The sequence below is a fragment of the Morchella importuna genome (assembly GCF_003444635.1).
Source record: "Morchella importuna strain M04M26 chromosome Unknown Morimp01GS006, whole genome shotgun sequence".
Taxonomy (NCBI): domain Eukaryota; kingdom Fungi; phylum Ascomycota; class Pezizomycetes; order Pezizales; family Morchellaceae; genus Morchella; species Morchella importuna.
The window spans coordinates 778434-794249 of record NW_025763403.1 but is presented as its reverse complement, the minus strand read 5'-3'; the positions used below and the strand labels follow the sequence as shown (position 1 = coordinate 794249).

The 15816-nt window shown below is 44.4% G+C and overlaps 1 protein-coding gene across 1 annotated transcript; it reads right to left on the bottom strand.

The window, feature by feature from the left end:
* Positions 1 to 8853: 8853 nt before the first annotated feature.
* On the bottom strand, positions 8854 to 12213 carry LAJ45_03028 (uncharacterized protein; the record flags this gene model as incomplete). The annotated part of the gene is made up of 6 exons (XM_046112618.1): positions 8854 to 8987; positions 9070 to 10222; positions 10296 to 10721; positions 10843 to 11915; positions 11987 to 12064; positions 12132 to 12213. The coding sequence occupies 6 exons, from the start codon at positions 12211 to 12213 to the stop codon at positions 8854 to 8856; spliced, it is 2946 nt and encodes a 981-aa protein (XP_045974107.1).
* Between the last annotated feature and the right edge of the window lie 3603 nt (positions 12214 to 15816).

Here is a 15816-nt window from a genome sequence, read left to right as displayed (position 1 = left end):
GCTCTCCCTAGCAGTGACGCCTCCAGGTTTACTGAGTTGAAAATAGGGCTCCAAACGGAGAATGTCATGGTGTGGTAACGCCCAAACGAGGGAAAGACATAAAGAGACTATGGTTGGTAGTTGGTTGTAAACGAAGGATGTAGCGGAGGGGATAGCCGTGTCGCTATGGGGGCCGAAGATGTAACAACCATGTGGAACACAAGATCGGGTTATCAGTGAGAGAAGTATGATAAGAAGGCCACAGAGTCCAATGAAGAATATTAAAAACGGGGTGCGGATCGGGGCGGGACGCCAGGTGGAATATTTGAAGGTAGCGGGTGGTGTCTCTAGACCGATAGCTGAGGCGGGGGTTGATGGGATGGGGAAGTAGCGGTAATATAAGCTTTTTGGGTTAATAGATCTCTTCATCATGAGTGATACGATGACCGCACTGGTAGAGAGTTCCCCGAGGGGAGGGGGATCAACAAACTGGGGAGGATAGTAGAAGTAAGACTGTGAGTTTCAAGGAATAGGAAGAGGGCAAAGAATAGAGAAGTAGGTACACTACACTCGTTAAGATGGTGTTCTCTTGAGCCGCAGATAGGGCTGACATGAGTAGTTATTGCCATGCCAGACACCACTTGGATAAGAATCACGCCGCATATGTAGTTGCGCCCACTGGTGCCACTGACGGATAATTATGTGGGGAGGGATGTGGGAGCATGGGTTTGAGCCAGTAATCTTTGTTCCCTAGAACAACTACAGGGGCACACAGACCTGGCAGTGATCGAGGCTTGTTACATTCCACAGATATCATCATGACTGTTAGACCTAATCCATACGTACATGTATACATGTAGTTTCTTTTAAACTGACTCAAAAGCCAAGTAGCCTAAGTGCATTTAATTCCGTTCACTCCAAGTTTGCAAGTATCAATCTCACAACAAGAACCGAATCCGGCGATCCACCGGTTGCTATTATGTCGGTCGCAAGGACTGCGTTAAACGTTACTCTGAACTAATCTCGGGACAAATAATCAGGCTATGCTGCGCTGCCTTGCCAAGGATTTCGAATAGGGCTAATGTGACATACCATTCTGCATCGTTGAATTGTGCGACTGGCTCGAGCTCAGCCTCAAAGCCACCTGTTTCAGGATGACTGAACCCCATTAATTTGCATACTTACATGGTATTTTGTAGATATGCAGTGAATTATCTCTAGATATTTTAAGTTCAGGGCTAGATAGAAAATTATAAATGCAGGCATTCATAAAGACCGATATCAATCTGAAATGCCCTGATCAGCGACTGGATCGTCTGATATGCACAATATATAATGAGAACTATCCTACAGTCACATTGTAACACTAACCCTCAGCTCATGCTCATATATCATGATCAGAGCACGAAATTTCGAAAGAAAGGTGCCACAAGAAGTGCAGTAAAATGGAGTGTGCAAACGCTGCGGTTACATGTGAAGTAGCCTTTCCTTCTCGTAATTGAATTAAGTATCATGAGTAGAGCACTTTATAGTCTGGCTCATTTGTACCTACAATTGTGCTTTGTTAATGCATGCCCAGGAGTGCAAAGAATTCGTTCAGCAGACCTCTACCTAGAACTTGAAAGCTGATCGCAATCATAACCTCGACTTTAGGATTAATTAAGTTATCAACAGTACAACTCGCAACAGACATGACAGATGATCCACAAGGAAGGTAAATAATACAGTGTACATGTCAATACTAATCCAGAACCTTACGATGATAACTTTGAATTTTAAGCGCTAGAAGTTGAATTAATTCATGTATTAGACGAGGCGCAAGAAGTGAGTGTCAACTCTCACGAAACACTAATCTCAGTTCTAGAGTAAAAAACTCCAGCAAACATTAGTGGAGGCATGTAGTAGGTACATACATACATGTGTATATATACAGTTGCTTACCGTCGCTCGACGCCGATACCACCGGCGGACGAACAAGGATACCTAGGCCAACGTCAGAACCGAATTAAGGAACCTAGAGAACCTTCAAAATTGTAGGCCCTGTACGTAGAGTACAATAGGTTCGTAGCCTCACTTACCTTTTTACGCGGTAGAGATGTTTAATTTCGATCTTCCGCGCGCAGCTAGCTAGTTCCTCGCTCCCACCTAGCTTGACTAGGCGTTTGCTCACCCTATGAGAGGGCCAGTTTACCTCAATAGAGAAATTAGATGAGGATTTATAATATTCTATATTCCTGCTTACTTATCAGGAAGAAATTTGTATTACCTACAGCTGTCTCGGCATCAGGGAATATCACTCGGAAAACAATCAATCAAAAGTAGCGCAGTGAGGAACACGTGACCGGGAGACGCGTACACAACACACAGAGATCATCGCGATGACAGCATCTATGCAAGGCCGTATATACTCATTAGATTATGAGTGATCCGGCTCCAGCCCCTTGATAGATACATATCGCTATCGGAATGTTCCATACGTCGGGGTTTCTGTGTGGTGCAGATCGCATGCATGGCCGTATGCTTATTTTAGTATCTAAAGCTGTAGTAGCTAATTTTGTTACTGTAGCAGAAAATGATAATGGGTATATATAGGTATACATAATCGAGATTTAAACCATGCGATCGACATTTACATTGGGAAACATGTCGGAGATGTAATCCCTAGCCACAACTCACTCCAAGAACGTACGCATATGCATGTAGGCAGTTGTATCTCAGCCCGGCCAAACCACATCCTTTAGAGGGCTGGGCAAGCTTCGAATATAAGACGTCGTGGTTAGAAGTTGTTGGTCTATCGCGTGAGCAGGGTTAGGGGTTACGTCCAGCCATCTTGAACACTATGGTTTTGATATGTCTTCCCCGCTGCGCCCCTGCGTTACAACATTCTACACGGTCAAAACCTTTGAGATACTCTACATAGGACGTATCACTACAGGGGCACACCGGGGAGCTGTGGCTTGAGGTATCAGTTTCAGAGTCTCTGAGTTCCGGATTCGACCAGTGGGTCTGAAGATTTAGATATGTGGGGCAAATCATGAGTAATATATAATCGCCATGGAAAGTACTTGGCGACTAGGTGCAGACCTCCCTCCGAGTACTGTAGAATACATATGTTTGAGAGATTTACTCTACCTACATATACTCTACATCCCTGATCCTACCAATCAGAAGAAGACTGGGCACGCAGCAGCTCCGAAGGGATGTCCTTCCACATATATATATATCTATCTTACGCTGCCAGCAGACAAAAAATGTAGGTACAATGCTTTAATGAAATGGGCTGCCCATATGCCCCCACGTCATCCTCGACGTTCTAATCCAAATCCCCCCATCTCTGAAATATAATTCCTCTAGGCGTGTATGGAAACAGCAAGATGCATGAAATATCTAACGTTTAGAGACTGAAGTAGGCTTTTTGCGTGAGATTGTATGGCATTTGTCGACTCGGGGTTGTGTTTCGCGACATATCTTAATGAACATGCATCAACCATGGACTATGCAGGCGGCGCTATATTGTACGCGCTCCGTGTCTGTGCTTTGACGGGGATATGATGAAGCTTCGCTTTATAATTTAGGCATGACGAATGTATAAACGTTTAGGCCTGAAGGACGTAAGTTGGAAATATCGCACGTAGGAGTGGTATCCATTAATGCATTGAGCTTTCATAGTCTGGATCGGCCCCCCTCTCGAGGAGCATATTATAACGATTGCATCTGATACTGCATACCCTGCATGCGGCGGTGTGCCCATTTGTTTGTATGGTGTAGATCGTTATTGGCTCCTATTTCAATTAATAGCTTCGATATTGAAACATAGCGGGAATTGACATGACCACCCTCGATAACGACATCCGGTCACTCGAACCTTCAAGGTCCAGGCTCGCTAGCTCCCCTCAATTAGCATCTCTACCATTGCTTCCAATCAAATATGAGCTTCCCTGTAGAGGCGTCCATATATCTTTGCAGAGCTTATTTAGATCTGTCCTATTCTCAATTAGTAGCTTTGTAATATCTAGATTCGAGTAACTTACGGCTACTATATCAATGCAATGAGCATCTGCACCATCGATCCAAACCCTACCGCCATAACTCGGAAAAATTGGCTAGGCCAAAATTTCTTGTATGGGAAATTTCTAAAGCAGATCGATGCCATTCAACCAATCACTCAAGTGGTAATCCCTGGACGGAGATAGCCAATTTTTCGAGTTTTGGCGGTATTTCCACATCTCTTTGTAGTGAGTCCACCCGGTATGGCGCTTATTCAGATCTCCTTTAATCAAATGCCTCGCCACTGCAGGGAGGTGATCATCGGCACCACTTTGCTCCCAAAGTTGGGATCAGCCCTACCATCAAACAGCAGCTTAATCATCAATTCGCCCCCATCTTTGTTACTTATTTGAGTGACATCTAACCATCTTCTCCATAGTAGAACTGGTTGAAGTTTACACCCTTCGGAATTAGGTTCCCTATGACGGCTAGGTCAAATTCAAATCCTGAAGAGCTTGCTTCAGTGCACGAGAAATGAAGGTGAAGGACCTCTCAGTACGTTGCTTTTAAACGGATCCGGACTTTTATACTTGGTGTTTACTTCTAACAAGATTTATGTAGCTCCTTCATAGGGAACGGTTATATATCGCAGATTCTTTGTCCGGCGTTCTAATCTATACCGGGAGGTCATTGTGGGGGTTTCTTCTAGGGCCCTAGTTAATTGTACATTGGCTATCAGCTTGTGGCGGCCTAACACTTAGGCCTACTTCGAATGATTTCCAATCAAACCCACCAGTTTCTTTGTTCTTGTCCTCTCCTCGATCCATTCATGATCTTCCTCTACGGTTCCTGATGATATCTGGCACTGTGATATATTGATATGCTATATCCTGTATGTAAAGTATTATCAAACTTAATAATCCCTGTACAGTTTTCCTCACAAGTACCTTGCTCTCTCTCGCTATCTCCGTTTCCAACAGCGCCAGAAGTATACTCATATATACCTCTTCCCCTAAGCCCTGAACCGACATTCCTGGTTGTAGGTATGTACCAGAGTAGACGCGATCAATTTTGAAATGTAAGATTCACTCGTTCTTAAGGGTTGCTTCCCTCTCATCTATTGTAAAAGGAAGAAAATGTCAGTATACATGTAACTCCCCTCATCTAGCTGTTGCCCTCTATATTTTACATTCAGTACCAGGTCTTCAATAAAGTATTAGTAAGAAGGCTGAAATGGAAATAGACTTATTAAATAAACCTCATTAACGTGTCTCAATAAACCTTCTGTTCCTCAACTCTTATATAACTAACTACCGGAACCTTCGCGTTATTATATTACCGAGCCTACTACAGCGTCTAAGGTCCGCGTCAGAGCTACGGCTGGCGGCCGCACGAGCTTCGCATGGCATTTATTTCTCAAAGTGCCCATCATTTAGAAGATGCTTTTATGGGGCCGGAATCCTCGGTGCGATGTGCAAAAGGACAAATATGATGGGACATGTATTGGTGGGGGTGGCATATATAGAGAGCCCGAACGGATCAGTCAGAAGTGATTGAAAACTATTCACCAGAGCCTAGCTATCGATGGTTTAGTGATTTGGTATTAATTTCATGGAGTATGTAGTCGCCGCAAAATTCTTTATTCGATAGCAATACCCCCAGATATGTGGCCGGTGAAACCACTTGTAGTTTCAATTTCTGACAAGGTGACCTTCAGTTGATGTTTAAATGGAATGCGTGTTTCAATTTTCAGGTATACGGGAGCAGAAGATTTAGCGAGCTAGATCCGTGAAGAGAGCCCAGAATTACGCTTTCTAAGGAGTTAGGAAAGAGCCCAGATATGCCCGATGGTTTATTACAGCGTGTGGTAAAACTACCGCAGAAGTATGGGAAGAGTCCTATTGGCCGGGTCAGCCACTTAAACCCTGTTTTTAGACCCTGGTTTCTGCAATAATTCTACCTCTCGCTGTACAGCGGTAGGTAATAAGTGATGGAACGGCGTGATTCACAGTGATACCTTTTTTGTGTAAAATGCCACCAACATACGGTGTTTGCTAGGCTCGTCCCTAACTACTTCTGTGGGCAGCTTGCTGCAAGTAACGGGCTGGGCACGAGACTAGGTGTTTGCAGGTATAACTGTATCTCAGGGCGTTCCATCATTTAATACCTACCACTGTACAGCGGTATATATGTAATAAGTGATGAAACACAGCGATACCTGTTTTGGTAAAACGCCACCAACATTTGGTGTTTGTACTCTCAGGGCGTTCCATCACTTATTACCTGTCGCTGTACATAAAGGGTTGGACCGGAGTATGGATGAGAACACATGTGCACTCTAAATATAAATACCTTACAATAACGAAATTAAAGAGGAACTCCACTCGATCAAGATCCGTAGCTCTAGTAGCCGTGGAAATGCATCAATATTGACGTTTCCCATACAGAAATTTGCGAGATACACATTATTTGATGCAATAACCGCATTATTTTGTGTTAAAGGCAATCCTGTCCCATTACCGACGCCTTACCGACACCTTTACTGATGCATAAAGGCATGTTAAACGCAATCAGATACGACTTTACTGACGACATTGCCCGTTAAAGGCATGTTTAAGGCATGTTAAGAGCAATAAAATACGACTTTACTGACTGTTTCCAGGGTTTCCTGTTTTCCGCCGGAAAATCAATGTTTTCCAATGAAGCCTCTCCTCTAGATCTCGAGATAGTTGAGTCCCCAAATAGAATATTTCGGTGGGGTCATCAAATGGTATCTAGCATCAATGAGCCTGTAACAGTTGGGGAATACAATTTTATTTTGGTGGATCCATTGTTTGGCATATACATGTAGGGTATTCTGACTTGATGCTTCAGGTATAATGGTAGGATGCTCTTTGGTGATTCGTTTCATTGGCGATGGCTTTGATCAATCATGTGAAGCATCACCGGTGGCCAAATCTTATATATCCCCCTTGGTAATACATCCAACATGAGTGACAGAAGCGTGACAGGTAAAGGTGTCAGTAAAGTCGTCAGTAAAGTCGTCAGTAAAGTCATCTGTAAAGTCGCCCAATTTCCCTTAAATCTACTTTCCCCTCACCAAAATATCGACATTTCCCAGCGAAAACTAAAACCCGAGAAACGACTTTCCCGACGACTTTACTGAATTTTCTAGGTACACATTTCCACGGCCCCTAGAGTAGCCTACCTCAAATAATACCCTATAATATCATAAGTCAAGCTCCCCAAGAGACCAGATTTTCATACACTCCCCTACGCGGTCTCGGACCACCAACCCGCAGGTCATCGATGCATGGTCCTAAATTCCAAAACTGATGCTATTTTGCATTTGTCTCTCTTAATATGGGGCGGTAATTAAATGTGTCAAAAGTAATTATACCACCAGTGGTAAACAATTTACTACCGTTGCTAAAATTACTTTTGAGACATTTACCGCCCCATACTCTCTGGCGTGCGCCGCTAATCATACAGGGAACAGTACACGATGACGAGGTAGGCTTGGCTCAAGTATAGTGAAAATATGGCATTTGTGATTGTATTCCTCGATAGGCCCGGTACGAGTGAGGCCGGACGTACAGGAATAACAATCAGAGATAGGACAGGCGCCATTGAGATCCCAAAGGACGTATTTGAGGATCTAGACGAATCTATCGTTACAAAGGGTTCATTTATGAAGGGAGGAAGGAGAACGGGACAAGGGAAAGAGCTAAGTTTGCATGTTACAAATAATTTTCCTACTGTTGAGATGCCGGTGGATGGAGGGGCGTTAATATGGGGAGAAATTTTTTTTGTATTGGTTTAGGCTGGAGGCGGAGACTAGTAAGGGTCGTAACCTCCGGGTCGCATATACGAATGAATTAATCAATCATTCCATCAATAAATGAGCCGCCAATCATAGACGATCACTCGAACATCTACCACTCGATCACATGAGATGACTCGTTCATGATTGATCACTCGATGTTAAGAAACGCCAAGCAGCTTTTTTTTTTTTTGTTTAATTCAGTGATCCACGCCAGCAGCTTGTGGGCAGGTTTTTTTTTTTTTTCCCCTTCCCCCTGCTTTAATTCATTAGTTTCATGCGGCCTTAAAGCTATGGCAATTGTGGGCAGGAGTTATTTGATAGCTATGGTGCGCACACTCTTAAAGGTGATATAGCGGCATACGGAAGTGGAACAATTGTGGCTACAATAGGGCCTCATAGGCCAATAAGAGGGCCCATTTCTAGCCATTCTGCTGCATTACTGCCACGGATCAGTCAGGTTTGCTTTTCTGGGGGTATAAATGGGTATAATACTGTTCCACTTTGTTTAGTCTTGGCGTATTTTACATACAAAAATACGCAATTTCAACTTCTTAAGGCTTTACAACCCAGACATATATTAAAATTCTGGAAAAATAGAACGAAAATTCATTACTATTACTATACTTCTATTTTTCCACTTTTTTGATATCATTTTTGGTGGTGAAGTTATAAGCGATTGACTTTCCGTCACTTTGGGTTATCTTTAAGAGTGGGCGCACCAACATGTGTTTTATAACTCAACTCACGCTCCATATAGTCAGTTGTCTTTTTTTGCTAGTCATACGGATGGCGTAAACCCCGAAAAACACCCTTCCCGGTTGGCCAGTACCTTGAACATGTCGTTGAGCATAAGCTGTATTCTAAGATTTGAATGATTTGAAAGGAGATACATAATATTCAATATCGTAATAAATTCGTTTATCATTTCAATTCATTCTACCAGTTGTCTTCCATCCCTAGTGAAATAATATGAAAAGTGCTTAGTTGTCCTTCCCAAGCAATACCGTGTGCCTCAAACCAAATAACCATCCATCTACTTGCAACAACCTTTAGGTCCATTTTCATTGGATTTTCGCAATTATCTCGTTATACTCCCCGTGAGCCAGTTTACTGACCACCAAACCACCCTCAATACTATACCACAGCGCCGTTGCGAATGTGGATGCGGCTAGGGCTTTGGTCTTTAGTGCGGGATCTGCGCGAGAGTTAATATCGATAATTTTTAAAGTGTGATAGGAGGGAGAACATGCCTACTGCCAAAATACCAAAATTATTACCCAGGGTGGCCCCTAGATCGCATGCACTACTAAGGAGCTTGAAACCTTGGTGTACGTTGTTTTTTCCGGGGAAGCTATCAGTATTAAACTCTATTATCTTGATAGCGAGAAGAAGACCAAAGTTGATGCTGGATAGAACAGCTTCAATAACTGCCAGAACCTTCTTTAAAAAGAACTTGGCTGCTGATGTAATACGCTTAACCACCATCTTTATGAGCGTGTTCACGATAGATAGCGCCCAGGATATCCAGCGGAGCGTGTAAGCCGGGAGTCTAGAATCGGGAATGCTCAAAACGCCATAGAGGAGCCCCGCAATTTCCATAAACCTTCCCCCAAATTCGCCCCCACCTGACTTACTAGAGCTACCCGTGCTTGCAACACCCGAGGCTGACATTGAACTATTGAAGGGGTCGCCCAATCCACTAAGGCCTGAAACTGAACTGCTCAAGGAGGCATCTACTGCACTAATACTAGAGACGGATAGTGCATCGAGACCTCCGGGGCCAGCAGCTGAAGGAATATTTACTGCATCGATAGCGTCGGAGTCAACAAATATTGAAGATCTGTTCAGAAGGGCGATGATCCCCCCGCTCACAAGGCCAGAAGTATTACAGAAGTGATTGAAGTTAAGAAGTTGTTGTTCATCCTTGAGAGAGGAGTCGACAATCTTAGCGTATTGTAAATCTTTCATATCCGGAGGCGCTTGTCCGGTTATGAGTTTGTGTAATACTGTGATGGGAATAGCGAGAATCAACGCGATAGCGTCAAGTACTGAGAGATCCTTTCCGCTGAGGAATGTCTTATAAATGCCAGAAAAGACTGGGATCGTGATCTTAGCATTGATAAGATCTTTAAATTCCTCGACAAGGGTCTTTATAACCCCCACAATCCCGACGACTACTTTGCGGATCCCTTCAACAAAATTCGCAAGGACATCGCCTGTTAACTGCTTCAGGATCTGCTCGACTGATATCGACTCGCTATTCTCCGAAAATATCTGGCAGATAAGAGACGCAAGATCTAAGACCAGGCTTTGAAGGGTTTCTCCGGCAGGAATAATAACGTCTGACCATAGTATTTCGAGGGATGTAGCCTTCTCTCTAGGTTTTTCGTCATGAATAACAGATGCGGTTAGACCGCCCCCATGCACCAACTGGCCATTCACGCGAGGTTTCAAGTCAGATCATATGTTTCTCAGAAAATCCCCGACGATAGATGAAGCTTACCTGATACTGCGACCAATTGGCTTTTGCACTGGCAGTAATCTCATCTGACTTCTCGGTTTCTGGGCCATCCTTTGTGGTGATATTTGTGATTCCCTCCGGATGTTCTTTTCCAGAAATATCTTTCAAGTTGGCTACGATTTCAGTGAAGAAGTTGTCCACCTTGTCTTGAAGTGTGCCTATATAACCGACTCCGCAGTCGATTGCACTGTTTGTGAGATGAACGATGGAGTTCTTGGTGGTCTTAATAGATTCCCAGTCGAATAGGAAGCCAAGCCATTCCCTCAATTTCTCGGCGAGTCCTAGAACCTTCTCCAATACCCAGGATAAGACCTTACCGACTTGAGTCACGCCGTCTAGTACCCATCGGTAGAATTTATTGCCGATCTCTACGATAAATGCAGCACCTTCCTCCAACTTGTGGATTGTCTAGAATACTACTTTTGATGCCATGCTTTGGAACCAGTACCAGCCGTCCTGAGAGTGTCAGCGCGGGAAAATGTGTATGTGTCTTAAAAGAATATAGGGTGTGACTTATCAATCTACGTACCCAAAGCATGTCCACGAAGCCGCCTTTACCGGAAAATTGTGGTTGCTCAACAGCATTCTCCTTGTTGTCCGAACTGGAGATAGGATCTGCAACTGGGTCTAGAGATCTGGAAGATAGATCACAGGCGGAGTATTGCACCAAACTCTCAAAGTGTAAGGATCCGTTAGACCGACTCTTGTTTAAAATATCCTTTCGGGAGGTTTTTATGGCCTCGATGGCTTTGGCAGCCTGGCAAATCTGGTCCTGGGTAAGCTTTGTACCATCCATCAATTTTTCCCCAGAATTTAAGGTGGCATTCATTAGGTCACTGCCACTATGAATGCCATCCAGAATCTTATTGGCTTTCTCTGTCGGATCGACTACCCAAGACTTTCCCTCCAAAGGTCCCTTGGTCACCCCAATAATATTGTATATATATGAGGATACTCCATTAGCCGGGCTAATGAGGGTGATATGTCCTGACATATCTGTGGAGACTGGTACAGTATGATCAGGTCCGGTGATGACCGAAGAACCATTAGCAATAATCCTTGTCAAACCGGAGCTCTTTAGGAGAACCACAGTGTTTCTTAATGGGCGTTTGTCGACACCCGTCAGAGTGATGAGTGTGGTATATGATTGGAACTCGATAGTAGTGGAGAGCGCGGGGGTAAAGAAAGGGGTATTATCCCAGAGGTGCTGGACACTGCCGTACTGGAGTAGAGTGAGCGTTCCATCCTTGTCTGAGACGATGAACTGTTCCGGGTGGTTGTTGCTTGAGCGGAATGGCGAGAATCTACCACCCTGTGTGTCAGGAATGACCTGAATAGGTGTTGATGGAGCGTCCATCGTGGATTGAGCGGTGAGATAGCCGATGCCGTTCTCTGAGTTAGCGGCCCATACCGAGACACCATTAGTGGTTTGAGTGATATGGAGTTGTTGGACTGATGAGAACACTCCGCTGCTGCTGACCAAGCGCCCACCGGCATCCTTTTTCTTGATCTCCGTAGATGTGAAGTGGTAAAGCCCTTTCCCTCCAACAAGAAGATCAGTGTACCCATCGTGGTTCACGAATGAAGACAATGTTTTCGCTTCTGTTCGAGGATTAGCAGATGAATCTCCTCGGAATATAAGCGGATAGGAGATTCCCAAGACCCATACATACCAGGAGGACATTTCAGAGCAGCTTTAGTATAAACACCGTTCATCTTTCTTGTTGCTACAAAGACCAACTGCAGGTCACCTGAGATGAACATGAAAGCAAAGTTAAATTCCGTGAAATACCAGCACTTTTTATCGCTATCACTGACCTTGAATTTTGTAAATTGCTACGAATCCTGGTAAAGAGCCCTCGAATTTCAGACGTAAATTGACGGGCTGGAGCGCAAGCATCTCGAAGGCATTCTCCGGTAGACTAAGATCGTGTTCGATATCCCAAGTATTGGTCGACTCATGAGTAACAAGTCGGGCTACGTCCTCGGCTTTAGAGACACGGTCAAGCGGCTGGAATGAAACTATGACTGGCGGATACAGCTGCCCAGGATCTCTGGTGCAATTTGTCTTTTAATTTGCAATAAATTATGTTAGCAGTGTAACGCCAATATTAAGAAAATATGCGGCGTATTTTATAAATTATAAATAGACTTTAAACCGAGTAGACTTAAGAAAACAGAGATGGAAAACTAATTACTGAAGACATACTGTTTGGGGAAATGGCCAGTGCTAAGCGATAATTCTGTAGCGTTTAAACTGATGATATTGTAAACCGGATTCCCTTGACTTGATGGTTGATGATTCCCTCAAATCGTCGCAGAATCCAGCCCTATTTATACATGTTGGAACCTATGCCAAGGCCCACTTCCTAATACTAACTGATACACGATAATAGAATAAGATAATACTCCCGAAGGTAACCCAGATAGAAAAGTGCCCCGGCATAGTTCCCACCCTTCATTCTAATTCCGATACGTAACTATGAACCTTGTAATTGCCAGTCATCGGGTTGTGTCATACTATTGTCCTAGACCTTCTTCCCTGAGTAGAACTATCACGGGGCTATGGGAAGATGGACTATGGTGCCAAGGAATACAACCAAGACAAGGACGAGGTGTATAAGTATTCAGAGCTGTGGACTATGGAATGGTTTGACCTGATCGAGGATCAAGGTAAACCCTATGAGGTAGCATAGGACAAAGTTATATTCGTAGTATAAGGTACAGATAGATAGATAATTTATATTGCTTTGAAGTACAAGACTTATCGTACGCCATCACACTCCGTCAGTAAACAAAGGAAAGGAAAGAAAGAGAAAAAGACGAAGGAAAGAAGAATCGAGCAAGGAGATACGAAAAAACGAGTACAGAAGAAGGTAGGAAAAGCTTTTAGTCCTCCGGGTCCTCCTCGTCCATCTCATACCAGTCAAGTAGATTTGTTTTGGCAGCAAATTGTAATATAAGATTTACGTTGAGGTTCGTGAAGAGCCAATCTTCCCAGGTGGGTGGTCCTGTGATGTTATCCATCACTGGCCTTCGGATTTGTGTCCATCGGGGGCATTCGATCATGGTGTGTTTGGAGGATTGTGCAGAGCCGCATTGACAGGGATCAGGTGCGTATATACTGCGTGTCTGTCTAGTCTGGTGACCTGACATCGTAAGCGGTGTATCAGTTTTGCCTTCGAGATTGGGAGTTTTGCTCGTTTGGGGTTAATTTTGAGGGTTCCGGGTTCATGGTAGTTGATGATCGGGGTGGAGTTCCATTCTTCCAGCATGCGTTTGGTGATGAGATCGTTTTGTATCCACCGTTCTCTACGGTTCCCTGGTTCCTGGAAGGGAAGCATGAGTGTTGCGACTCGGTGCAGTCCCGTGCCTTTGGTGTTCTTTGTTTTGGTGGGAAGGAGTTGGATGAGTTCTTCGTTGAGGGGGTGGTCGGCCAGATAGCAAAGGATCCGTGTACCATATTTTTGTATTTTATGGGTGAGGAGGTGTTCTAGTGGGGGGAGTGCTGCCTCTTTTAGTAGCTTCTCGGTTTTTGTCCAACGGGGCAGCCCAGTTATAACCCTGGCTGCTTCGTTATAGAGTGGGGAAAGTGATCTGAGAGTGTGGTTTGCTCCTGTCCACCATGCTTCCGATCCCCATAGGATTCTGGGGAGAAGACCTTATACAACAAAATGGTGTGTGGATTTTACTGTTGCTCCAGGGAGGTATGCTATGTTTCTAATTTGCCCTAGTACACGGAGGCCTTTGGCGATGGTTTCTTCGATGTGTGGTCGGAAGGAGAGGTTTGAGTCCAGCCAGACTCCAACGTATTTGAGTCTATCTTTGGGGTAGATTTCCTCGTTTGCGATTGTGACTGGGTGTCTTGGTGTGTGGATTTTTGATGTTGTGGGTTTGAAGGAGATAAGTTCGGACTTCTGTGGTTCGTATTTGATGTTGAGGGGTGTTGCCTTTTTGACTCTTTCGGCCATCCTTTCGTTGAGTCTTTTAGTAGCGAAGAGGGGTGTTTTCACAATTTGGACGAGTGCGTCATCGTCTATGTAAGTGGTGTTGAGTTCTTTGCTGGGGTTGCTGGGGTCTGTTATGACTCCTGCATATATCATAAATAGGACTGGGGATAGGGGAGATCCTTGGGGCAGTCCTGAGTTGTATGGTTGTGGGGTTTCTAGTCCGTGATTGAACTGGAATTGGAGTGTTTGGTTGGAGTTGATTTCTTTCCACCAATTGGTTAGGTAAGTCGGGAATTTTTGTTGGGTCATGATTTCCACGAGTAGGAGGTGGTCGACGTAGTTGAAGGCTCCTTGTATGTCGTTTGTGAGGAGGGCTGATCTGTCTGGGGTGGTTCCTGTGATTCGTTTGAGTAGGAGGTTTTGTTGTATAGGTGTTAGGGTACGTAGTAGGGCATCGATCACTGAGATAGTTGGTCTTCCTCCGAATTGGTCTTTGGTGAGTGTCTCCAAGATGGATCCGGCCGTACATAGTCTTGTTGCCACTATTTTTTCCAATACTTTGCTGAAGTATTGCAGTAGGGAGATTGGTCGGTAGGCTTTCGCCGATGAGTAGTCGGGTTTTCCTGGTTTTGGGATTGGGACACATTTTGCCACTTTCCATCGGTCTGGTTGGACTCTATAGCGGAGCATGGCTGAAAACATGTCTTGGAAGAGTTGGGTGTTTGCTTTTATTGTCGCTTGTATGAATGGCTATGGGATGCTTTCGGGGCTAGTGGGTGAGTGTATCGGGAATGATTTGATTGCGGACGTGATTACTTCTGGTGTTACTTCCTGAAAGGTGTCACTAAGGTCAAAGGAGGGGAGCCTGATTTGGAGCGGGGGGTTGTTGGGGACGTCCAATTTGTGGGGAAGAGTTGGGCTTTTAGAGCTTGGTACTTCCCCGCAAACGTTTCTTCACCTTGTATGGTTGGGATCGTGATGTCCTGTAATGGCAATACCATATTCCGGCTAAGGCGATAGATTGGATCGTGAAGAGAAGGTATTGCGTAGTTGAAGTAGGATTTGTAATGAGGGTTCTGTTATGTTCTTTCGGTTTCCGTTACACGGGGTATTAGTCATCAACGGACTAGGAGTTGGGTATATAAGAGGGCGTTGCCTCGTGCCTTTTCATGTTTCCTTTCCTTTCCTTTTCTCTTCACGGAACCTTTGTATTTACTCCACGAATACTACGTTTGTCCTACGTCTCATCATAGGGTTCAACTGGTTTGTCATACCAGGTAGAACCACCCCATAGTCCATAGTCAAGAATACCTATTGCTACTTCTTCGCCTCGGTTGTATTCCTTGGCACTATAGTCCCTACGCCCATAGACCCCCGTTACATGTCCCTTCTCCTTCCTGCATTGACTAGTTTCCAGATGGCACTTCCTTTGGCCTCCATGAGTTCTTTCTCCCTCTGTTCTGCTTTGTCTTTGCGGATCGTCGAGGTCCATTTCCTGCTTGTTTTCCTGAAGGCTTCTCTGTCCTCGTTTTTTTAGGTGTTTCTGGCTTTCC